We start from the raw sequence: 25,254 nt of genomic DNA on the forward strand, positions 1-25,254 counted from the left end.
TTAGCTTAATTACATTTTAGATTTTTTTTATTATGTATTTATTTAGTTTTTGGTCAAATAACTTATGCTCAAGACTAAATGCTGTCTGTATGCAACAGTTTCCAATCTAAACTCAATATCTCGGGTTAAAACTGAATTTAGAAGAAAAAGATAAATAGCTGAGAAACTCCTGTCTACATATTTTTCCTCCCTTTTTGTCACGCTTCAGTGACACTCCAACGCTCCATCAGCACCGTTTTCCTGTCCAGGCATTCGGCGCTTGAGAGACGGAGGAGGCAGAGCGTCCGTCACGTGACCCGGTCCGCCAATAAGCAGCGGCGGAGCCCAAACTTTCCGATAAGGAACGGACAGTAAAGAGCGAGCCCACTGGAGGAGTTTCACTCGGTGCTCCTCAATGGTCACCATCACACTCACACTGGCCTTACTGGTTCCGTATAGACAGGATTTCTTTTCTTTTTAAATTGTTTTTTTTTTTTTTTTTTCGTTTTCGTGTGGCCCATGCGAGGGTGCAACCACATCTCCAGCCAGATTTTTATTATCAGACAATCCTCATTGACTGGCTGCTGCGTGGGGTTCAGATGTTGGGAGACGAAGCTCAAGGTAAGTCGGTGCAGTTTTCTGCAAACTTGAAAAAAAAAAAAAAAAAAAAAAATAGAGATTGATTTGAGAATGATTTGGTCTCGTTGTTGTCAAGCGAAGAAACCAATTATAACCCAGTAAATATGGTATAATACATGTACCTACACGAGATAAAAGCCTTTCTAACTGTCCCCACAATATCCAGAAGACTATAACCAAATGTTTCTATCAGTCTGCCACAAGATGCTAAGGCAGCGGCAGCGTTTCTTACAGAAAAATCACCGTTTAGTCCATTATACTGCTGAACGACCTTGAAATTGAATGACGACGCAAACCCAGGAGGACTGAATAGAACGGTACTTTAAAGAAAAGAGAAAAAAAAGTAGCCTACAGCCTATATTTTACTTTAAAAAGAACAAAATCTGTAGGCTGTATATTTTATTTGTAAAGAAAAAATTGTGATAGATTTAAATCATGGCAAACAATAAAGTAGGTTAGTGATAACATAATACAAAAACACTGCTAGAATAGGCTATTATAGAATAGAACAGAACAGAATAGAATAGAATAGAATAGAAGCATATAATAATTCAATAATGTTACTTAAAATATAACAATACAATAAAAACCTTAAACAACAACAACAATAATAATGATCATAATAAAATAGCGGCAGTGTAGAAAAGTAATTAAAGACTTGGATTAGAGAATGTCACGTAACCGAAAGATCTCAGGTTCAATCCCAGCAGCAGTAATAAAAGCAACAGCCTAATATAAATAAACATATTCATAAATTAATATCATAATAATGATATTAATTACAACATTAATATCATTAACCTAATAATAATAATAATAATAATAATAATGCTATATCTCTCCATGCTAGGTTCAGGATGTCCATATTTGGTCTTTTTCATAAACAATAATCAGTACAAACGTGTTGCTGAGCGCGCGCGCTACGCGGCTTCTCCATCCTCCATCTCGCCTCCTCGCGCGCGAGCACCTCATATAGGGACTGTGGCGCTCACAGCGCGCGTGACGCCCTATCTCACGCGCGCATCTGTCACTGATTGCTGATTGGTCACCTCCTCCCAGTTATATAATTCAATTCAATTCGGCTCAATTCTACTGTGCGTTATTGGCATGGCAGGGACGAAAGCGGCGTGGTCAAAGCGGCAGAGTATCAGAAACACACCGACCGACTGCGCGGACACCGGGGAGGCTTTTTCACCGCTACACCGATGGGACGCCGGACCGGACCGCGCTGACTTTAGCCCGAAAACACCTAGGCCTATTCTTCGGGTTCTTTTTTATTTTGGATACCTTTTTTATTGATTGATTGATTCATTGGTCGCAATAACCGAGGGTAGGTGACAAATGAAGTCCTACCTAGGCTACACTTGATAGAAAATATAGCTATAGCCTAGCAAAAAAAAAAAAATAGTGGAGTTTATCCACCTTTTTAGACTGATAGAAGTCACTATGATATGAAATTCATAGCTATCATATCACACTGATAAGTTAGGCTACATGAGAATATGGTGTTTTAAGGGGGAAAAAACCTGAATTAGCTAATACTTAGTAGGCTATTTTTGTTTCCGTTGGTAGTTGTTCGATGATAACCGACTGGAGGTCAGAGGTTTTTTTTTACATTACTGGTCATGTGGAAACCACGTAGGCTAGCCTATATAAAATTCGTGCATCTTTTAACCATACATGCGCATTTATGTAGCTAACAATATATAGAAGAAATGTATGGCAATATGGCAAATATGGCCACTTGCATATGTTCTAGGATTTACGTAGCTTACATGGTACATAAATACATCGATATTGAATATATATTAAAGGTATGTTATGCAAAAAAAACAAGAGTAGCTTATATTTTAAAATATGAGCTTATCCCAGCATACGTTATTATGAATATGTTTACGGATATTTTAAAATAAATGTGCCCATAACAGGATATAGACCCTATTAAACATAAATAGGCCTAAATGTACTTGCATTTTTAAATTGTTTTCTTGCATATATTATTCATAAATATAGCCTATTTATTTTCATTTTTCAATATAGCCCTGTGCTAAACTCTGGTGTAGGCCTGTAGCCTTATATGGACTTTTTTTTTTTTTTTTTTTTGCATAGCCTATGGGAGGCCTAGACCATTTTCAAATAAATAAGCATTCATTAGGCTATATTTTGTCATTATCGTTATTCATTTTTATAACAGATACAATTATAGGCTATTATAATGAAGTTAATTAAGCGAGCCGATTTGCGTGATTTACGTGATAAAAAACAATTGCCTTCACATCCTTATAATTGCATAAATTAAAATAGGAGAAAATCTAAAAAAAAAAAAAAAAAAAAAAAAAGAAGTGTATACACGCTATTACATTTTTTCCCTCTATATATAGCCTACAGTATATTTTCCTCTCTTAAATCACTGGGTAAAAGAAAACGAACGGATGCTTTGAGCGGGCATTTATAACAGGTTGTGCTTTATGTGTGTGTGTGTGTGTGTGTGTGTGTGTGTGTGTGTGAGCCAGGTGTGACTTTGAAGGTTATGGAATACACATATGACGATGACCTGGAAGAGCTGTGTCCTGTCTGCGGAGACAAGGTGTCGGGATACCACTACGGTCTTCTCACCTGCGAGAGCTGCAAGGTAGAGCCGATGAATGGATGAAGCGTTATTGATATTAATAAATCAATTTGTCTGTAAAAAATAGTTATGAAATATTCAAATAGGATGCAGGGGCGACAATCCACTGATCCGATAAGGAATGAAATATTGCTGACTTAGGACTGACAACATATTATTATTAATATTATTATTATTATTATGGTAAATTATTAGACCTAGGTCACCAAACTATCCGATTAGAGGGAACACTGATGCTCCTATTATTTTTTTCAATTTCAATTCGATTTCTGATACTTTTTGCTCGATCTTTTCTTTTCCTTGTAATGCTAAAAAAAAAAAAAATGCGTCCGTAATATTAAACGGTATGCCCTCTGTATTCTTCCATTCTGTTTTCTAATGCTCCGTCCTCGTGTCCAGGGCTTCTTCAAGAGGACGGTGCAGAACAACAAGAGGTACACGTGTGCGGAAAACCAGGAGTGTAAAATAGACAAGACCCAGAGGAAGAGATGTCCCTTCTGTCGCTTCCAGAAATGCCTCAGCGTCGGGATGCGGCTAGAAGGTACGGCAGGAACCTCCATTCATTTCTATGTGCCGTGTTATTTAATGGTTCAGAAATAAACATGTGTAGGCTACCTCTTTTTCCACTGTTATAATAATTTTTGGAGAAATAGTCATAACGAAAAAAAAAAAAATCACTGCAATCTTTCTATAGGGATTTATCTGTAAGTCAGTTAACAGTGACCTTATAATACTTGATGGCATAATTCTTACAATATTGCTGTAATATTCCTCTAGGGACGTATAGTGTGTGTGGTACTCTATTTGTGAATTTATAGTGATCTTATGGTACTTGCTGGTATCACTATATAATATTGCTATAATATTGCTGAAAGGATTTATAGTGTGTCTGTGGTACTCAATAGTGAGTTTATGACGACAATCATTTTCAATGGTATAACTATATAAAATTACTGTAATGTGAATTCCTATAATATTCCTATACTGTGTCAGTGTTATTCAATAGCTGGATTATATGGTACTTTATAGTATTGTTTGTCTCCCACACTACCACTATATGAAATTCCCATAATATTCCTATAGGGACTTATAGTTTTGCTGGGTTATTTCTATCATTCTAAAATTTATTGCAGGATTAGTAGGCCGTCATAATAAATATCTCCTGATTTGCAGGCTTGTGGTAGCTCTCGTCGTTGCTTCCTATGCACATGGGATTGCACTGATTCCCAGACAGCAATGCAGAGAAGCACCTGCTTCCGTAGTAGAAAAACGACACATTCTTGACTTACTGATAAAGCCCAAAAGACTCCCCTGTTTTAAATCAAAGGCTCTATTTAGGCTACAAGAAGGAGTGGAACTGCAGAGGCAGCGGGGATTTTTTTTAATCCCTAAAAAGGGAAGCAAAAATTAATGACAAGCCTGCTATTTACTCTCCGTGCTATTCTCAGAATTTGTTAAGGATGCCGGTGAGTTATGATTTTGTTTTGGGTATCATTTGGAACCACGCTCCTCTGCTCGTCAAGGAGTTTTGGAAATAGGAACCCGGCAGGGTGGGACGATTCAGTAGAGCCGGTATTTCATCTCTAAATCTGTTTTTCACCTCTTGTCTCTTGCTGTGACAGCGGTGCGTGCGGATCGCATGCGTGGGGGCAGGAATAAGTTTGGCCCCATGTACAAGAGAGATAGGGCCTTGAAGCAGCAGAAGAAGGCTTTGATACGATCCAACGGCTTCAAGCTGGAGGCCGCGGCTCCTCCGCCGGCCTCCCCTCTCCAGAGCGACTACGGCTTCACCGGCTCCCTGCACAGCCTACCCACCATCTCCAAAAGCCTCCTGCCCTCCACCCCGACCTCCATCACCCCCACAGACTACGAGGGCAGCCTCTACGGGCCCCCGTCTCTGGGCATGGCCATGCAGTCGCACATGCCCCTCGCCGCCCAGTACCAGTACACGGCCTTCCCCGGCAGGGCTATTAAGGCCGAGTGCCCCGACTACACCAGCTCCCCCGAGTCGCTGACAGGATACCCCTACCCAGACATGTACCCCTCGGGCTCGCCTCAGCCCCCCAACCTGCCGCCCCTGGTGCTGGAGCTGCTGCGCTGCGATCCGGACGAGCTGGTGGTGCAGAGCAAGATAGTCGCCCATCTGCAGCAGGAGCAGAGTGGCCGAGGCCGGCTGGACAAGCCCAGCACCTTCAGCCTCATGTGTCGCATGGCAGACCAGACGCTCTTCTCCATAGTGGAGTGGGCTAGGAGCTGCATCTTCTTCAAGGAGCTGAGGGTAAGTACCTCCCACGCCTAACACACATTTTTCCATTATCACATGCACAAATGGCATGCATGCCCACACTCTTACTGATGACGAAAAAGCTGCACTGCACAAGACGTTCATGTAGAAATCCAGCCTTCTTATCAGTCTGAATCACAGCGTCCCCCTCCCTCTGTTTCCCAAAATTAAATTCTGGCATCGGTGCGGTCACTGGTGGGAAATCGTCTCCACCCATCGGAAGTGACGAATCACAAACTTAAAGAGTGAAATCCAAAAGTGTCTTCTAAGCGAGTAGCGAGCACTCCGTCCAGAGAAAAGCTGGACTCACCGACGACGGCTGATTTCCAAACAAACTGCTGACTGGGAAAAGCCATCGCCCATAGCATCCTAGTGGTGATTACAAGTAGGACGGGGAAAATGTTTGTAGGCTCTGATATATGGTGTCACAAATTGCGTAAGCACGTCAAGACAGGCCACAAGTACTGTAGCGAATCCACCGATGTCAGCAGTCCAAGGTAATAAAAGTCAGAATTATCCGTTTTTTCACACTAATACAATCCACTGTACTTGAAGCGGCTTGAAACTAAAAGCGAGCAATATCTGCTTCAGTTCGTTTGTGGTTGATTTCAAAGTAACTTATTAATGACAACAATTGACCTTACCGTCGGCATCTTGGATGTGTGCCGTTCCAAAAACGTGGACACTTCCAAAGTAGCAATAAGATATCATCCCATCATCCCGTTCTTCTGCTTCTTCCGATATGATGTGAACGTAGTTTACTGGCGTCACCTTACGAATTTCTGGCATATGAAGACCTTGAAACTTCAAAAAATTCAAACAGTTAACTCTCACTGCCACTTGTCAAAGTGCGAAGGTGCCTAGTGCAGCATGAACACATATTGCCAATTAACCTAAGGTTAGCACAACACGCATAATTAAATTTAATGCAAATTAAAGCAAAGTTTTTGAGAAATTATTGAGAATTGGTCAACTTACCTGTTAAAGTCGGAATCCACTTTTTCCTAGGCGGTTAGACATTGCTGTACTGTTTTTTTATTTTTATTTTTTTATTTAGTCTCCATCTTTGTCACTAAGCGCTCATTGCTGTGGTGTTTCTGCTGCTCTTCCCAGAGATCACCTGTCAATCAAACAGTGTGTCCAGTACTGTGACTTTGTCTTTTTCCTTGGATTCTCTGTTGATGCAGTTTGAGTTTCTCTTTTCTTTGTCTGTTCAGCCATGGTGGCTGTCTTCTTCTGTTTTTTCTACGCAAACCGGAAACATAAAACGCATCACTTCCTGTGTGCCAGAGACTAGACCAGACACTAGGTGTTCAGAACAGTAAATGTTAAAGCCTTCATGAACTGGATATAGGTTGAATCACTATTATACAGGGTAGAAAAGCATACATTTATTTATATAAACATGTCATGAATTATTTCTTTAAGTGATGACAACATAAAATCATCTGTGTGTCACCAGTAGATTGTTCATACCGACTATTTTTAATTGTCCAAAAGGAGATATTTTTTGTATATTAATTTCACTTCATCCATATTTGTAGTGACACTCAGACACAGCCAGTATTGCTTTTACAATATGGAAGCGTATCGCATGCATAATTCAAAAGGAAATGTAATATGTAAAATGGCCATGTAATCCTACATTTGAATTTAAATTTGCCACTTGTATGTGCAGTTTTTGGCTCAAAATTCAAATTCAAATTCAATAATGTCATTTGCATTTGACATTTCCTATACTAATATTGACATTTCATTTAAACAGCAATTTGCATACTTTATTTTTAGCTTTATTCAAATGATGATGCAAATTGGAAAATAAAAATGTATTTCCCGAACTGCATAGATATGTTTCATGTGATTATGCAATAATGGTGTCAAAATTATAATTGATATGTCATTTACCTTATATGGTTTTGCACTCTCTAATAGGGCATTTTACATTTCATTATCAAAGACAATATTATGCTGTGAAGGTGGCAAAATGTAAACGCTTATCCAAATGTAAGAAGCCAAACAGCGCCTCCTGTCTTTGCCATTTAATACACTGGCCACTGTGCTGATTTCCTGGCAAAATGCAACTGCAAATGCATTTCCAGAGGACTGCATTAACATTGTCACAGGCGTCCACCTGTCAGTCATCCCATTAAGGCGGGTCTTGCGTTGAATCAATCAATCAGAAGTAGCTCACGTGGGAAAGGAGAGAAGGCGGGGAGTTCCGTGAAGCTGGCCACAATATCATTTCCGGGTCTGTCGCCAAAGTGCATTTTCTTGTGGTTATGGTTAACATGGTTTAACATCAGTAAATATGGAATTCTATCTAATTTGTCGTTTCCTCTCTCTCTCTCTCTCTCTCTCTCTCTGTCGGTGGTGTAGCCTATGTATTATCCAAAATTGTACAGAGTTTTAAAACTAAAGAAAAATGTTTTATTGTTCTATATTGTTGTCGAAAACATTTATTTAACATTTTCATTTCCAAGTTCTATGCTAAGTACTCTATTATATCAAAGTGATGAGGAAATTAGGCCTACTATCGAAATGCATTTGCAGTTGCATTTTGCCAGGGAATTAGCGCAGTGGCCAGTGTATTAAATGGCAAAGACAGGAGGCGCTGTTTGGCTTTTTACATTTGGATAAGCATTTACATTTTGCCACCTTCACAGCATAATATTGGCTTTGATAATGAAATGTAAAATGCCTTATTAGAGAGTGCAAAACCATATAAGGTAAATGACATATCACTTATAATTTTGACACCATTATTGCATAATCACATGAAACATATCTATGCAGTTCGGGAAATACATTTTTATTTTCCAATTTGCATCACCATTTCGATAAAGCTAAAAATAAAGCGTGCAAATCTCTGTTTAAATGAAATGTCAATACTAGTATAGGAAATGTCAAATGCAAATGACATTATTGCATTTGAATTTTGATTTTGAGCCAAAAACTGCACATACAAGTGACAAATTTAAATTCAAATGTAGGATTACATGGCCATTTTACATATTACATTTCCATTTGAATTATGCATGCGATACACTTCCATATTACAGAAGCAGTCATTGCTTAATTTACCTGCTAATACACATTAGCTTTAATGTACTGTAATGTTGTTGCTGTAAAGAGACATTAAAGTTAAGTAATGGAAAGTAATGGAGTGGGTGAAGTGTTTCGTTATAGTGTGGTAGAATACTTTTAGCCTTGTATGGATAATTATTCCTGGCTTGTGTTTGGTCTCTGTAGTTCCTTGGCTGCTGAACAGTAGGTAGTTATGACACTCCAGCCACTCACACACACACACACACACTCTCGCAACACACTCTCAGGATAATGATTAGAACATGCATCAGTGTCCCAGTCCATCATCTCCTGCACAATCATTCTCTTTGTCAGCTGAATGGTGTAATTGAGCGGCACCATAGACGTGGCACAGCATGATTTATTAGTACAGTCAAATGGAAGCCCCCCACGCCACAGAATCCAATACTGTTGTTGTGGTATGCTGTGGTGCTAGGAGGGAGCCGCCATGCAGGTGACAATATCTCTCTCCTGTGAGTCAGAACTTAATTTCTCCATACTGACAAACACACTGACAAACATTCGTCAGTAAGCCATGGTCAAACCAATTAAACTGTTTAAATAAAAGAAAGCGTTTTTTTGGCCTTGGGTAAAACTCTTGCTGAATCCTTTTTTTTTTAATTTAAGTTTATTTACCTTGGTAAGAATAAGTCTGCTCTTTTTCCTGCTTCACTCTCATTAAGTTATAGACATTCATACCTGGGAGCCACCCAGTATAACCACAGTCTTCTACTACAGCTTCTATTATGGTAGTTGTCGAGGGTTAGGGTTCACTGACTCTCTCGGTGTCAACCTCACCTCTCTAACCATTAGACTTCCACTGTGTTTCAGTAGGAAGTCTGTCTTTTGTTCTTGGTTTCTGACAAGATCCAAAAGGGTTTCTCTCTTTTTTTTTTTTTTTTTTTTCACTTTTCTACCTTCCCTATCTCGGAAACAATGAGTGCATTGTGGTCATAATGAGATTTGTCGCACTCCCTCAGACTAACAGGAACATGGTATCTTTATATTGGCTGGGTTAGATGGATACTTGGCTGCTCCTTTGCTACAGTATAGTAGTGAAGAGTTTCATTCCAAAATGAGATACCCACTTTGAAAAAAAGTTTGAAAAAAAAAAAAAAAAATTGTGGCAATTGTAGTTTTAAGGATTATGGGTATAAGGGTAGGGTATAATGTCAACTTTGGTACCAATAGATGATTTTTATTTTCTCTTTTCAGGCTAATTTACGGATTATTGTAAGATGCCTAGAGGCTGCAAATGTTTAGGATTTAACCAGAAAATAGCATTTATGACTAAGATTAAAGACAATAAACAATGACAATAAATATGCATATTAAATTTGTATATGACCCACAGAATGGTCAGTTTTGACACCTTGTTGCTGCTTTTTGACACAAATTGTCTCTTTAACTGATATATTATTGGAAGAAGCCTAGAGGCTATTCATTATTTCACGAGGAAAAGGCAGTTATCACAAAGATAAAAATGAAAGAAATGTATTTCTTCACATGCCTTTCCATCACATTACAACCCTCCCAAAAATCATCTTGCAACCCCCAGGTTAAGTTAACTGCTCTATAAAGTAATAATCCTCCTTTTATCATAGAAATAAATGTTTGCTTTGCTACACTCTGTCACCAGTTGATACCACACAATAGTGTTTCATTCTGTCTTTCCTGGGAAAAATCCTCTGCTTCACAGGAAATGAGTTTTATGTTAATGGGAGCAACAACATTGGTTGGTTTGTAATAAATATAAGGAGTAGAAGAAATATGAGAAGCTGTAGTCTACATTGAATGTCTTTATTATTACAGTATGTTGGGCCAGTACCTACATAGAGTGCAAAACACCAAAGCAATGACCGGTTATCACCAAAGGTATCGGCAAAATCAAGAAAAAACAAGAATCTTGCGGATTATCGCGTAAAAGAACAAGCGCTGATTTTGGACATGAACTCCTCAAGTGTATATTGTGTAGCTGTCGAGCCTGCTGGACCCTTATCGTCTCATTTTCCTCTAGAGTCAAGGCCGTAGGAATCAGGAGGGACATGTCTCCTCCAATATTGAAGAGGATTTAATTATCCCCCTCAAAGAAATGCATTTTTAAGTTGCGTAAACTGTCCGCTGAGCCCGAATGGGGCTTTTATTGTGAAATGACTCTCTTCTGGCGTGGCATGTTCTGCTCCTTAAAGTAACAGCGTCAAGGCAGAATGAGCCGTTCACAGACAAAAAAAAAAGAAAAAAAAAAAGATATAAATGATATGTTGTTTTGCTGTTTGTCCATCTGAGAAATATGTCAGTAAACTAATTCCCTACCATAACATAACACACTTCAAATTCTAACATTGACACTCTTTAAAGATGGCTATATTTTATCTAGGTCACATTTCTCTATAAAAAGTCACTAGCTATCAATATCCAATAACTTATTTTGTAATGTCTCTTCCCTGTAAACCATCCGTGCATTGTTTTATCAAATAAGCTTACATCAAACAATGCATTTGGCCAGAATATGATTTGATCAGATTTGATTTGATCTAATCCTTGATCCCTGTATTTCTTAGTCTCAGGTAGTGCCAGTAGTAAATGACATCTAATGGCAAGCAAAAGTTTGATTCCTGTTTAAATCCCTGCAGAGCTGTTAAATTGCTCTTTGTTGCATTTATCAAAAGCTCTTTCAATAAAGCCACTGCATAGATATATCAAACAAAAGCAGGTTTTCAATTTGTATAAACTAGCTGCGCCATCAAATAATTACCCAAAGGGAAAACTAGGACAGGGACGGCACTCCAACTGTAAAAAAAAAAGGTCACGTCCTCAGTCATCTCAATACTTCATTCTTCTGGTTTCTTTCAATTCTTTTCTTGTATTGTAACCATTTTCTCTTTTCATCACGAGTCACGGCGGGGCGTTTTTTTTTTTTTTTTTGCGCCCCCCCACACTCCGATTTCGGGTTTCTTTCCTCAACGCCGGCCCCGCACCGTGTCACACACCTCTGATGTATCTCCTGTGACTCGCAGCCCATTTTTTTTTTATTTTTTTTAGGTTGCCAGCGCGGACGGCATGAGAACAAAGCTGCGCATATTTGCCAAGAAAGCCTCCCGCAGAAAGAGCCGTTTTTTTTTTTTTCCCCGGGCCGGATAATTACATTCCACGCAGACGATAACGGGGGAATGTCAGCTCTCCACCGCAGCTCCGCGCTCCGCTTGTCTACATTGTTATTAAATACACAGCAGAATGGAAGCTATTGATTGCCGGGATTGCTTGTTTGCTGTGTACCACCCCCCCCCCTCCCCACGCCCCCGAGGTGGCCTTTGTCGTGGCTTGCGTTTGACCCCCCCCCCCCACAATTCACCTGTTGCACACGGAAGATGCCGCTGAGGGATTGCGAGGAAGCGCAGCACAAAGGGCGACATAAGGGTTTCGACAATTAGAGGCAATGTACTGTAAGATAGGCAATCTGGAAAATAATAATACGGCCAGGAATATTCTGTTGTATTTGAAGAGTTCAAAAATGAGATAGATATCCGCCATGTGAAAACAGAGGCGTCTGCTCTTAACAAAATGATCGACAGTAAAACAAAATAAAATAAAAGGATTGTACAAAAGGTAAAACTTAAAAAAAAAAAATAAGCCCTTCCTTGACAAAATGACATGTTTCCTCTATATCTTAGAGATGTTAAAAGATAAACCGGAGGTAGTGATTTCTTTTTTCCTGAAATGGATGTAAGATGTTTTGGAAATGAAACAGCAACAGAACAGGCCCCTGTTCTTGTTGCAGGCAATATTGCCCACTACAGTTATACCAGTATTAATTCTTGAAGGACAATACCAATACCAATATTTTTGAGTGCTATATTCAGTATCTTAAAATTTTCCATTTTCATGCCAAAAAAAACAGTCAGTATTCAGTGTTCCCCCCTAGAATGTAATTCTTATCAGTGTTTAAAAGCCTTGGAAACAGCATTTGGACCATCATGGGACACTAAAACTCTCCATTCTAATGACATTCTTTTAAGTGGTCAGCATCTCCTTGTAGCACAGGGTTTCACTGCAGGTTTTACAGACTGTTGCGTAAAAAAAAAATCCTCCCACACCACACTGGAACGATTCCTCCGGTCACATACTGCGTCTCATATAAAATAATAATAATAATAAAAACATATCGACTAGCAGTTGTCAGGAAGGAACCTCCGTCTTATCACGAGCGGATGGCCAATATCCGTTTTTTTTTTGTTTTTTTTTTAAAGACAACATCCGCCCGGATCGATACACGAGTCTACCCCGATTCCCCCCCCCCCCCGCTCATTGTTGCCGTTTCTCAGGCCTTTGCGTAGACAGTAGAGAAGCCACAGTCACACTAGATACAAATGAAGGAGCACCAGGTCTGCTCCTACAGGATTTCCACCCGTGTTCAGCAGTGATTTTTTTTGGGAGTGATCTCTTTGGCGTCCGATTCCTCTCGGAGGGGAAGCCTGAGCAGGTCGCCGAGACCTCTCCCGCTTCCTCCAGCACCCCCCCCCCATCACTGCACCCACCCCCACTCCCCACTCCCCAGATGAGTCCAGATGAGTGCGTGGCCACCAGATTGGACCTCTCCCTCCCAGACAGATATATAGTTTCATTCAGAGGGACAGTAATTCTGTCAGGGCACCCCCCCCCCCCACCCCCCACCCACCCCCCCCGTCAGATTGAATGTGTGTCCGGGCCTATTAGCACCAGCGGCTTGGAGAATTACTGACTGCCGTGTCCTTCGGTTTACAGACAATATTGTGACAGCGAGGAGGGGCTCAATCTGAAATGCGCACACACACACACACACACACACACACACACACACACCACACACACATACACATCCCCCAAAGCTGATGTAATGGGTGTGGGGGGGGGGGGGGGGGTTAGGGAGAGGTGAGCAGGTTGGAGAGGTCGTCGGCGATGCTCGTAAATACAAGGTGACGAGACGCAAGAAAAAACACCCAGGATGCTGGATAAATATGACACCAGGACCCCAGGACCCCCCCCCCCACACACACACACACACACACACACCTTGCCTTCCCCCTCCTTCCTCCTCTTTCCCTCTCTTTATGGTCACCCCATTTTTCTGTCCATCTGTGGGTGTGTGTTTTTTTGTGGGATGTTGCAGTTTCAGGTGGGTTTTAGTGGGTTTTGGCGTTAGATTGATAGCAAGTCCGGAGTGGTATTTTTTTTTATTTATGTTTTTTTATCAGAATCAGATTTATTGGCTGAGTGACTTTGCACATACAAGGAATTCGATGTGGTGGGTTGCTGCCTTTAAATATAACATAAAAGTATAGAAAATGTAGAAATTTAGGAGATTTCTATATGCAATGTGCACATGGTCTCTGTTAAAAAGCTATAGGAAGTTATGGAAGTCAGTAATAGGAACAATAAGCAGGAATACAGATTCAGAGAATATTGCACTGGCTTCTCATTGATTTGAACCGCCAAGAAAAAAGAATAATGCTTTACATGAATTGGAATGGTGTAAACAGAGTATAAATCGTCCCTGACTCTGTTTCTTTGTCTCTGTCTCTCCCTTTGTCTCGCTCTCTTTTCTCTCTCTCCCTGCCTATGCATCTGTTTTGTCCGCCTGTTTCTTGTAGGTGGGAGATCAAATGAAGCTTCTCCATAACTGCTGGTCTGAACTTCTGGTCCTGGATCACATCTTCAGACAAGTGCAGCACGGAAAGGAGGACAGCATCCTGCTGGTGACCGGCCAGGAGGTAAAAACTACTTCACACAAATTACCCATGAGCACCATGCAGAGCGGGGTCAGTTCACTTTCAGGTCACGCCGTTCAAATGTGCATGGAAAATTCAGTACTATCAACCAAGGCCATTTTTGAAATTGGATGTATAACATTTTGGAATCAAGCTGTTGAATTAGATCTGCTCACTGGTCAGAGGGGAGAAGTTTTTATGTAAAGTGTTTGATCAACATCTGCTTTTGAAGGCCAACACCACTACTGGTTGTTTTAGACTGAAGCTGACAATAGTTTGCCAATATTTTGCACCGACCTTTATGATCTTTAAATTTGACCATTTACATACCAAAAAAACAAGTATTCAGCGTTTCAAGGCATTTCAGCAACAGGGCAATTCAAAGTGCTTTACATAAAACATTAAAAGCGTCGAGACAAAATGAAAAGGATAAAATTCAAATAAAAGACCAAGAAAAATAAAGTTCATTAAAGAGCTAAGAGAATAAAAACCAAAAATTGTGTTCTTGTCAGGGTGGAAAAGCCTCTGAAAAAGCATTTAGACCATCATGGACACTAAAACTCTCCATTGAAACCCAGTATAATAATGATTATAATATTCTTTTAGTGTTAGCAGGTTAAGGCAGGGTGACCCACCCACCTATTCAATGGTAGGGAGCCTCCATCATATCAGAGGTGGACAACACTGACTGGCTGATATCTGATATATCATATGTATTGAATATGTATTGCCAATATCAGCAAACTGATACATCGGTCTCAGCCTGGTTGGTTATTGCTGTAAAAGGAAAAGCAACAGGCTCAGCAGTGTTGCTGGTGGTTAAAGTGATTGGGATGATTTGAACTTGGCTGCTGACAAAGTCATCACCTTTACAGTTAAAAATGTGGCATACTTTTACAAAAAGATGACTCTCATTAGAACTCACTGTGAATTATTATTGAAGTGAAAGGCCTTTCATTGCAAAATAATGACATTAGATGATATAATGGGTTTCAGGTTTGAAATATTGGGCAATAAACATGATATGTATTGATATGTATTTGTATGTAGGTATTTTCCAAAAAATAGCATAATAGAATGCTATACACCCCCTATAATGTATATGTGGGAATGATACCCACCTCTATTTCTGTGTATTCAGAGTATATCTACCTACTATATACAGAGCGATAGGATAACAGTATACCTCATCAGCTTCCACTACATTTTTGTCTATAACCTCTACGATATGTGTATGTATATTGCAGAATGAGATAGCCCCCATTTGAGAGTGACACATATCCTTACAAAATGATTGGTAGCACAAACGATAGGTGACTAAAGTCCTTATTTATTTATTTTTTTCCGCCCGAAAAATGGTTATATCGCTGGAAAGAAAGAAAGAAAGAAAGAAAGAAAGAAAGAAAGATAGGAAATACTATGATCACACATACACTGCCCATCAAAAGTTTGGGGTCACCACATTTTTCTTTATTTTTACTATTTTCCACATTTTAGAATAATAGCGAAGACATCAAAACCTCACTATTTATATTTGTCTAAGAAACAGATTTCAAACATTTAAGCATAAGCCTTTAGATCAAAATGGCTTTAAGAGAATGAAAAATTCCAAGTCCAGGTTTTGAAAGTTTAAAAGCCTTTAATCGGCGTAGGGTCCCATTGGTGTCATTTCTTTCCATGGGTGTCAGTTCATTCCTGTCCTACAAAAGCACCTTGTGTGAGACCTTGATCCGTGGCGTCTTGGACATAAACGCTGTCGTTCCCAGGTGGAGCTGTCGTCCATCCTGTCCCAAGCGGAGGCCACCCTGTCCGGCCTGGTCCAGAGAGGCCAGGAGCTGGCGGCGAGGCTGCAGGCGCTGCAGGTGGACCGCAGAGAGATCGCCTGCCTTAAATTCCTCCTCCTCTTCAACCCCAGTGAGTGGACCTCATGTGAATCACAGCATAAATCATGACCTCCAGTCGGTGACCATGCTCAGGCAAACGACCACCGATAGAAGCAAAAATCAATCATATTTTCAGAAAATGTGTTGATTTCTGCGTCTTAAAAGACTCTATCTTCATATAACCTAGATCAGATTTATTTTATGATGATATACTATGAATTAAGATCATCAAGATTTTTGTCAGGCTTTCTCCTCCACTACACCCAAGCCAACCATACGTGTAAATACATATATTCAACTCAAAATGAAAATACATTATTCTGCGATTTAAAAAAAAAAAAAAAAAACACTTTCCCACCAGATATAGTATATCTCTTCCTTTGAAGTTGTGTATTTTAATTAGAATTGATTTATCATTGATTGACCTAAAAAAAGAACAGAGGGTATTTTTTAAAGGGCTGAACTCACATTAGTAGCCTGCAGCTTAGATATTTTCAAAAGAACGGAATGGGATTCAGGTTTTGATGCAAAAAATCAATCAACTTTATTGGGCTGCGGGGCCAACGCTGATGCTGTCTTTTGGCAGAATTTGAATAGCAATACTGACATTTTAATGGAAAAATGTCACAATCGCGGATTATCTGCGGTGCCTATTTATCTGGAAGGTTACAAGTGTTTTCCAAACTGGTCTTTTTTTCCCTCAAATAAACACACTTAATTAAATTTCTGGGGTTGACAAAAGCCAATATTAACAAAGACATCCTCTCCCATTGTCCACTAATGGCATTCAAAAGAAGCGTAATGGATGGGTCTATCATTCGATGGCTGGACCGACATTCATGTAGCGGCTTGTGCATATGGAGAGAGCATAGATGTGGCTTGCCCAGATTCCCAGAAGTGATTGCTATTTAGCGCTGGCAAAGCAGCGAACAAAGAGCTTTTGAATAGGGAGAGCACTTGTCACAGGCAGAAAATATTTGCCGTCTGTGCTGTCGGTTTCTTTGCTCTCGCTCTCCCTCATCTTCAGAGTCAGGTTTGTCGGGGGTAATTTAATTGCCCTTAAGCAGTTTGAAAAGATGATTCAAAACATTGATTCAAAACATTTTTTTTTTTTTTTTTTTTAACAATATGTTTATTGAAATTTCACAATTGAAAACACAGACAACACATCACGTTCACGTACATCTTTACTCATACACACGTCAAAAATAAATAAATATACTGTATAATACATATAATAATAATAATATTAATCTTAAAAAAAAGGCAGTCTTCTGTCAATACACTCTTCCTTTTCCCTCCCTCATTCAGGCCATATTTGTATTTTCTAAAAAGTCCATTATTGGGTTCCAAATATTAGCAAAGTCATTTTGTTTCCCTTTAGCAATGTATGTCAGTCTCTCCAATCCAAGACAATTTGACAGTTCTTTCATCCACATTTTTAGTGATGGAGGGTCTACATTCCTGCAGTATAATGCAATCACTCTCCTTGCTTGAAGAAGTCCAAAGTCTAATAGTTTTGTCTGTTTCGATGTCCTAACAAAATCGTCAGGGTAAATCCCGAGCACACAGAGTTTGGCACGAAAAGGTACGTTTTTCCCAATTATCCGTGATAGACATCTGATTACACTTTTCCAGAATATCTGTATTCTGGGACAATCCCATAAACAATGAAACAGGGTCCCCTTCTCATCTAAGCACCTAACACAAGTGTCAGGAATGTTGGGGGACATATGGTGAAGTTTAACAGGGGTTATGTACACTCTCAGCCATTTATACTGAAGCAATTTCAGCCTTGTATTAATCGATTGCTTTTGTGCTTTTAAGCACGCCATTTCCCAATCCTCCTCATCAATGTCCTCTTGTATGTCCGTTCTCCAAGCATTTCATCTATCAAGAGTTGACTCTGCCGAATGTGTTGCCAGAATATTATAAAACCTAGATATGTGACCTTTACCATCTAAATTCTTAAGTACGATTTCCTCGATAATTGATAGCAGTGGTTAGGACATTATCTGCTTATATTTTAATGATATAAAGCTTATCAATTGCAAATATATGAAGAAATGTTTTCTAGGGATCTGATATTTCTGACAAAATTGATCAATGAAAGGAACTTCCATCTACACATAGGTCAGAGATTTTTTGAATGCCCTTATTAGCCCACAATTTGAATCCTCTGTCTACTTTACCAGGTTTAAAAATACCATCTCAAATTGGGGAGCTTAAGCCCCCCCCCTTTCAAAAGGTAGGTACAATAGCTTGAGGCAGAGTCTTGCTTTTTTATTGTTCCAAATACACTGGCTAAATATTTTGTCAAGATTACTAAAAAAGCTGTTTGGTAGTGGAAATGGGAGTGATTGAAAAAGATATAAAAATGTTGGGAATATAGACATTAGATTAGATTAGATTTATGCCTCCAATCATTGATACGTTAGACCATCAATTCAGTGCCTCTGTCACCGTGTCCACCAGAGGGTCAAAATTTGTAGGAACTATATCCCTAAATTCAGGGGTAATTCTAACCCCCAAGTAACTAAATCCATCTTTAGTGGCCAGAAATGGAGTATCTACTATAGGATTCAGTCTCTCTTCCTTATTCAAAAACAGGACTACTGACTTGGATTTGTTGATTATATAACTGGAGAAGCTACCAAATGATTCCGCCAATCTAATCAGGTTAGGAATACCTGTCTTGAAATTTGTCTGGAAAAAAATTACATCATCAAGGCTATGCGGTGTTCAACCCCCCCGATTGTGATAGCTGAAATACCCTTATATAATCTTACTGCCATAGGTTAGATTGCTAGTGTAAACAGTAATGGGAATAAAGGGCAACCCTGTCTGGTTGATTGCTGTAGACTAAAAGGTCTAGAGACATTACTGTTAGTTAAGATCTCTGCAGTTGGGCTTGTATACAGTAGCTGAACCCACTTTAAAAAGGTTCCACCAAAACCATATCGTGAGAGCACATCAAAAAGATAGGTCCTTTCTATTCTATCGAATGCCTGACAGGCATCTACTAATATCATTGCTGTATCTTTTGCATTATATTTCTCATACAGCACATTTAAAACCCTTCTAATATTTTGAAAACCTTGTGTTTTCAATACGAAACCATTTTGGTCATTACTGACTAGCTGAGGAAGGTATTGTTCCAATCTTATGGAGAGTGCTTTACAAGGTATTTTCATATCACATCCCATTAAACTAATAGGTCAGAAGGAAGAGCATTCAGTTGGAGGCTTGTTTGGTTTTAATATTAGGGTTATCATAGCCAATCTTAACAATGGTGGAAGCATTCTTTTATTATAAGAGTCTTCAAACAGGTTCAAAGAGGTTTTACGAGCTTCTCTTTAATCATTTTGTAAAACTCTATTGGTATCCCATCAGGGCCGGTTTAGAACTTGTATAACTTCAATCAATGCAGGTTTCAATAAATTCAACAAAAGCTGGATCCTGCAGCCAGAATACTTGTAACTGCCATCTCAGAGGGCCTTGAGCAAGCTTACCCAAATCTATCTCCAATGACACAGCTGCATGATCGCTAATCACTATGTGGTCATACCAACCATTTCTGACATTAGACAGTAGTTCTACAGAAATAAAAAAATAATCAATGTGTGAATAAGTCCTGTATGTACTAGAATGGCAGGAGTATTCCCTTTTGTTTGGGTTTTGTTTTCTCCACACATCAACTAGTCCAAGATCTTTCATACACTCCAACAGTGTCTTTCTAGCTAGTACATGGGCAGTATTGGATTGATTTGATCGATCCGTTATCGGATCCACCATGCAATGACAATCCCCTCCTAAGATATAAGTACCCTCCAAGGTGGACATAGTCAACAGAAGCCCCTCAAAAATGATGGATCATCCTCACTGGGGCCATATATATTAATCAAGTTCAATTTTTGTGACAAAATATTGTCCTGAACAATGATATATCTTCCAGATGGGTCTTTAATAGTTTTTGTAATTTTAAATGGTATTGACCTGTGTATGAGGATAGCTACACTTCTAGCATGATTATTGTAAAAAGCATAAAAAACATGGCCTGGCCATCTTTTCTTCAAACAGTGTATATCAGTGGTTATTAAATGGGTTTCCTGTAAAAACACTATTTTAGATTTCAGATACTTTATCCTGTTTATTATTTGTTTCAGTTTAGTCAGTTTTCTTAGTCCCCGAACATTCCAGTTTGTAATCTTAATATCCAGTTTGTTTACCTTTTTTGTTTTCTCCATGGATAATGTAGTTCAGTACAGTGAGAAGAGAGAAAGTAGTGATCCTGCCAGAACCAAATGCATACAAATACATACCAGCGCATATACACAAACACGCGCACACAAACACGCGCACACACACACACACACAGAAAACAGCCCACCCCCCAAGCATTTCCCCAAATGCATTTGAAACAATACCCCTTCCCCTTCTGTTATAGGAACATGGAAGAAACGCTGATCCACAATCCTTTGAGCAGCAGCTAGTCTGCACAGACTCAGCTCTGGACAGAATAACCATCAGTGTCAAACAACCGCACATCTGATGTATTCTACATTAATAAATGAACGCCTTTCCAATTTTAACATTAACATCTATCAGCAAATTCCGGAATCTGGTGCAGTAGTACAATCAATGTCACCATAAAAGATAATAGTGTAAATTTTAAAATTATATCAAAAGCGAATTGGAAAACTATAACAAAAAATAGGCTACTATACATCTCAACATTTAGAAATCATGTCTAAGCCTGTAAATTCCTTTCCGATTCTAACTCTGAAACATAGAACCAATCATTGTGTACCTAATCCAGTGTAATTATCTGAGTCTCATATTTACGGTACCTGTTCAGCCGATCAGTTGTTTTCCCAGTGGAGTCTCAAAGTTTGTTGTGAAAAGTTAGTGGATTTACAGTACATGTGTAGCACCTTCTATGCAGGTTGATTGATGTCACAGTAAACCATTATGTAGCACTCTAATCTTGCAAGCGTTGTGCTGGAACCCCCGAAAGGCTCCCATATCAACAAACAGCTTCGTAACTGCGTTGAAACCACGTCAAACACGGACCGTTTCTGCTAAGAGGTCCTGAGCAAACGAAATCTCGACCTCCTTCGTGTGTGATGTCTCGCCGTCTTGTGTTGTCTCAACGTCTTTGTAAGCAATTTGTTTCTTTTATTTACACGAGTCGAACGTTTCTCCACACGATACACAAACATCGATACTTTTTGTAGGTGTTTTAGGTCCAGACGACATTTCGGCTAATCTCTATAAACAGATATCCGACTCCATTCTCACGTCTCAAGTTGCTAATCGGACTGATTGAATGACCGGCGCACGGAAGAGGAAGTCTTGGCCCAGATGTCCGCTGGCTACACCTGAAACCCCCAAATATTGGCCATCGCCCCCAGAGTCTAATCGTCGTCAGACCGATAGAGGATGGGTTCCCAGATTGCCTCTGCTGTAGCTGTAGGATTGAGGAGCTTCAGCTTCCTCAATCCTTTTTGTGTTTGAAGAGACATCTTGTTCCACACTAATCATTTTGCCTTCCAATGATGTTATAGACTTTACCATGTCAGTCAGACGGCTATCAATGTTGTCCAACTTTGATCCGAAGTCCGAGCGGAGTGATTTCAACTCACTCAGCACCGCCGCTATATTAGCCATATTGCTAGCGTCTGTACTGGTACTGGTCGACAGGGATGACTTTGTTGTTTTCGTACTTGCCTTGCGTGCTCCAGTGAAAATCTCACACTGCTTTATCGTAGGAGGGCTTAATTGATGCCACATTACTTTTTCAAATTACAGAGTGTATTTGTGGGGTTTTTAATCAAAATCGCACACGGATGTGTGAGTCTTTTAAGCTAAGCTGCCGTCTTGGCTGAGGCCACGTGACCTCCCCCTGATTCAAAACATTTAATTACTGTGTGAATAGATTCTTCAGGATGGGCTCAGCTGATGCTGAATGCAAGTCCACTGGAGGGCCTGGCTATTGTCTCACACACACACACACACACACACACACACACACACACGCTCACTCAGAAACACAACGCACATATGCACACATGAACTTACACACCCCACACACTCTCCTCATTTCATAGATAAAAAAATATTTTAATGTAACCTACTAGACAGCATTTATACCTAAAATTAATAAAGTTAATAAAATAGAGGTTTTGAGGTTCAATTTCTGGTTCGTCTCTTCCTTTCTGATTTTATGATGTTTTGAAGATCATCACAGTTTTTACATTATTTTAAGATTATTTTGAACGTCAGAGTTTGATATTGTCTGATCCATTCCTGTAGAGCATTAGAAGTCCTTACAGCCCAGATGTGAAAACTCTTAAATGTTTATGGTGCTTTAAACCAAACGACTACTGCAAAACATGGAGTTCTGGCTCTAATAAATGTTTCACTGAGAATTTACTGTTTTCAGCATGTGCTTTCCACCACTGCTTGATCAAGGTTAGCCTGATATATCAGTTTGCTGATATTGTCACTTTATTAAAAGTCGGTAGTCCAGTCAGTGTGGTCCACCTCTGATATGACGGATATGAAGCACTTTGATTGATTACATATTTAATGCAGAATTTATCAATACTACACGTTGTCTATGGGAAGTCCTTAATCTGAACTGATCAAGTGTGTTTAAGTGAATCTGGGCTTCAATGGGGAGTTTTAGTGTCCCATACTGGTCTAAATGCTGTTTCAGAGGCTTTTCCACCCTGACAAGAACAGAAGCCGTTGTCTTCTCCAACTAGAATTTCACAAGGGGCTTCCATTTTCCATCCTGCCATACCTGAACCAGTTTCCCCTCCCCTGACCCATACTAACCCGGGCAACGTGTGCGTCCGCAGATGTGAAGCTGCTGGAGAACCAGGCGTTCGTGGAGGGCGTCCAGGAGCAGGTGAACGGCGCCCTGCTGGAGTACACCCTGTCCACCTACCCGCAGTTCCAGGAGAAGTTCGGCCAGCTGGTGGTCCGGCTGCCGGAGCTGCGGTCCCTCAGCACCCAGGCCGAGGACTACCTGTGCTACATGCACCTGAGCGGCGAGGTGCCCTGCAACAACCTGCTCATCGAGATGCTGCACGCCAAGCGGGCGTGCGTGTGAGGGGGGGCGCTCTCGCCGCCGCTCGCGTGTAGGCGGGAGTGAGCGTGTGTCTGCGTGCGAGGGAGAGAGAGAGAGAGAGAGAGAGAGAGAGAGAGAGAGAGCGGGTGAGTGTGTGTGAGGATGGAGGAAAAAAAAGAAAAAAAAAAAATGAAGATAGACCCCGCAGCTGTGGGGGTTGCAGGTTCAAATTTGGTCATTTTGCGAGGGGTTTTGTCGGGGGGGGGGGGGGGGGGGGGTTTGGACGAAAAGAAAAGGCGTCTTTGCTTGGAATTATAAAGGTCCATCTGCGTTCAAGGCGGCTTTGAGATTCTGAATGTTCATGTTTTCATATTCCCGCAGAGCTAAGCTAATGAGAACTTTTTAAGCTGGATTTTCTACCCCGTTTTCAAAAATCAAACTTTAGAACTACATCATATGAAAGACTTGTTTTTGACCAAAATGTCAGATGCAGCTTTATGATTCCAAGGTCAACAACACTCCTAGACTGTTCTCGACGAAGACGTCCCACAGAGCTACCCAGCAACATTTAGACGTCGAAGAAACGTCGATACGACAGACCGCACGTGCTCTCATAAAAAGTCGTGAAATGAAACTCTGAAACTCAGATTTACGTGCTGCGGACACGAGTTATAAATAAATTACATTCCTTCACCACAAATTGGATTCTGTGACAATAACACGAATTGAACACAGCATTTTCAGCTAAAGGTTGGCTAACGGTTAAGGTTAGGCAAGTAAAACAACTTTGGTTAAAGCAATATTCCACTTAGTTTCAACATGGGAGTTATTCGGCACTTCACCATGAAAACCAGAATATAAACTACTCACCAAGATCAGATGCAGCTGGACGAGTTTGTAGCATTTGGATTTTTACTTCCCATTCATTTGAATGAAGCCATGGAAACAGACTGAAAACTGACATTGAACACGTTGGTGAACAGATTCAACAACAGATCCTGCTGGTGTGATTTTCAATGGACGTTTGATCCGGCGTTTTAGAACATAATTTCACCAAATAGCATTTTTATTGATAGAAGAGAACATAGCGGAGGGATGCTATTTAGGGGAGATAGTTCCTGTTTGGGAGACCGGATCTACTTTTGTTTTTACATACTAATTTTAGTGTAAACCAAGAATAGAAATGCAAAATGACAATGGACCCAGGGTGCTTTGTTGTCTTTGTTGTCTTACGTGAAAGCAGGATCTGCTGTTGTATCACGACATTTAACACGTTCACAAATGTGTTAAATGTCAGTTTTCAGGCTATTTTCATGGCTTCATTCAAACGCTACAAACTGGTCCAGCTGCATCCAGTCCTGGAGCGATCTGAAGCGGTTGGACTTATCCGTCTTCCGCATGTCGCTGTACGTCAAAGTCTTGCTGGGTAAGCCACTGTGACCTTTTAAAGCTGGATTTTCTACCCTGTTTTCAAAAATCAAACTTTAGACCTAACTGTTGAATGACATGATATAAACACCTCGTTTTTGACCAAAATGTCAGATGCAACTTTATGATTCCAAGGTCAGCAACATTATTCCTAGATTTTCTAGATGAAGAAAGGCTTCAAAATATCATGGCACACCTTGGTCTTGTCAAACTAGACTAGCACTACTCATATCTCTGCACTTGTTCTTTTTTGTCACCAACCTTACAAAAAAAAAAACCTAAATATGAAAGCTATATGAGGTTCAATATAATTTTGTTTTTATCTATTTAGATGTTAATATATTAATATATCAAAGCCACACATGTTAACGAGGGCACATTCTTATTCAGTTAATCCGACTCTTTGATGGGTTTTGCCAAGAAAATACTGTTAGAAAAAGAGAGGGAGGGAGAGAGAGAGAGATGAGGGAAAGAGGGAGACTGACAGAGACAGAGAGAGAATGATA

The 25,254-nt window shown here is 40.0% G+C and overlaps 1 protein-coding gene across 1 annotated transcript; it reads left to right on the forward strand.

Moving 5' to 3' along the window:
- The first annotated feature begins 578 nt into the window (after positions 1-578).
- On the forward strand, positions 579-23,362 carry LOC139640990 (nuclear receptor subfamily 5 group A member 2-like). Its single transcript, XM_071515198.1, has 7 exons — positions 579-600; positions 3,132-3,250; positions 3,647-3,788; positions 4,870-5,525; positions 14,243-14,362; positions 16,126-16,273; positions 23,109-23,362. The coding sequence occupies exons 1-7, from the start codon at positions 579-581 to the stop codon at positions 23,360-23,362; spliced, it is 1,461 nt and encodes a 486-aa protein (XP_071371299.1).
- The last annotated feature ends 1,892 nt before the right edge of the window (positions 23,363-25,254 follow it).

This window comes from Centroberyx affinis, unplaced genomic scaffold (genome assembly GCF_046629955.1).
Source record: "Centroberyx affinis isolate AG114_WGS23_722 - 3 ecotype Tasmania unplaced genomic scaffold, CSIRO-AGI_Caff_v1 ptg000324l_1, whole genome shotgun sequence".
In the NCBI taxonomy this organism is placed as follows: domain Eukaryota; kingdom Metazoa; phylum Chordata; class Actinopteri; order Beryciformes; family Berycidae; genus Centroberyx; species Centroberyx affinis.

What these genes read in the sequence shown, in the direction of transcription:
- LOC139640990 (XM_071515198.1), top strand. Translation starts at nt 579, where the DNA reads ATGTTGGGAGACGAAGCTCAAG. An exon ending in TCTTCTTCAAGGAGCTGAGG is followed by an intron (nt 5,526 to 14,242) that starts GTAAGTACCTCC and finishes TGTTTCTTGTAG; the next exon opens with GTGGGAGATCAAATGAAGCT. An exon ending in TGCTGGTGACCGGCCAGGAG is followed by an intron (nt 14,363 to 16,125) that starts GTAAAAACTACT and finishes TGTCGTTCCCAG; the next exon opens with GTGGAGCTGTCGTCCATCCT.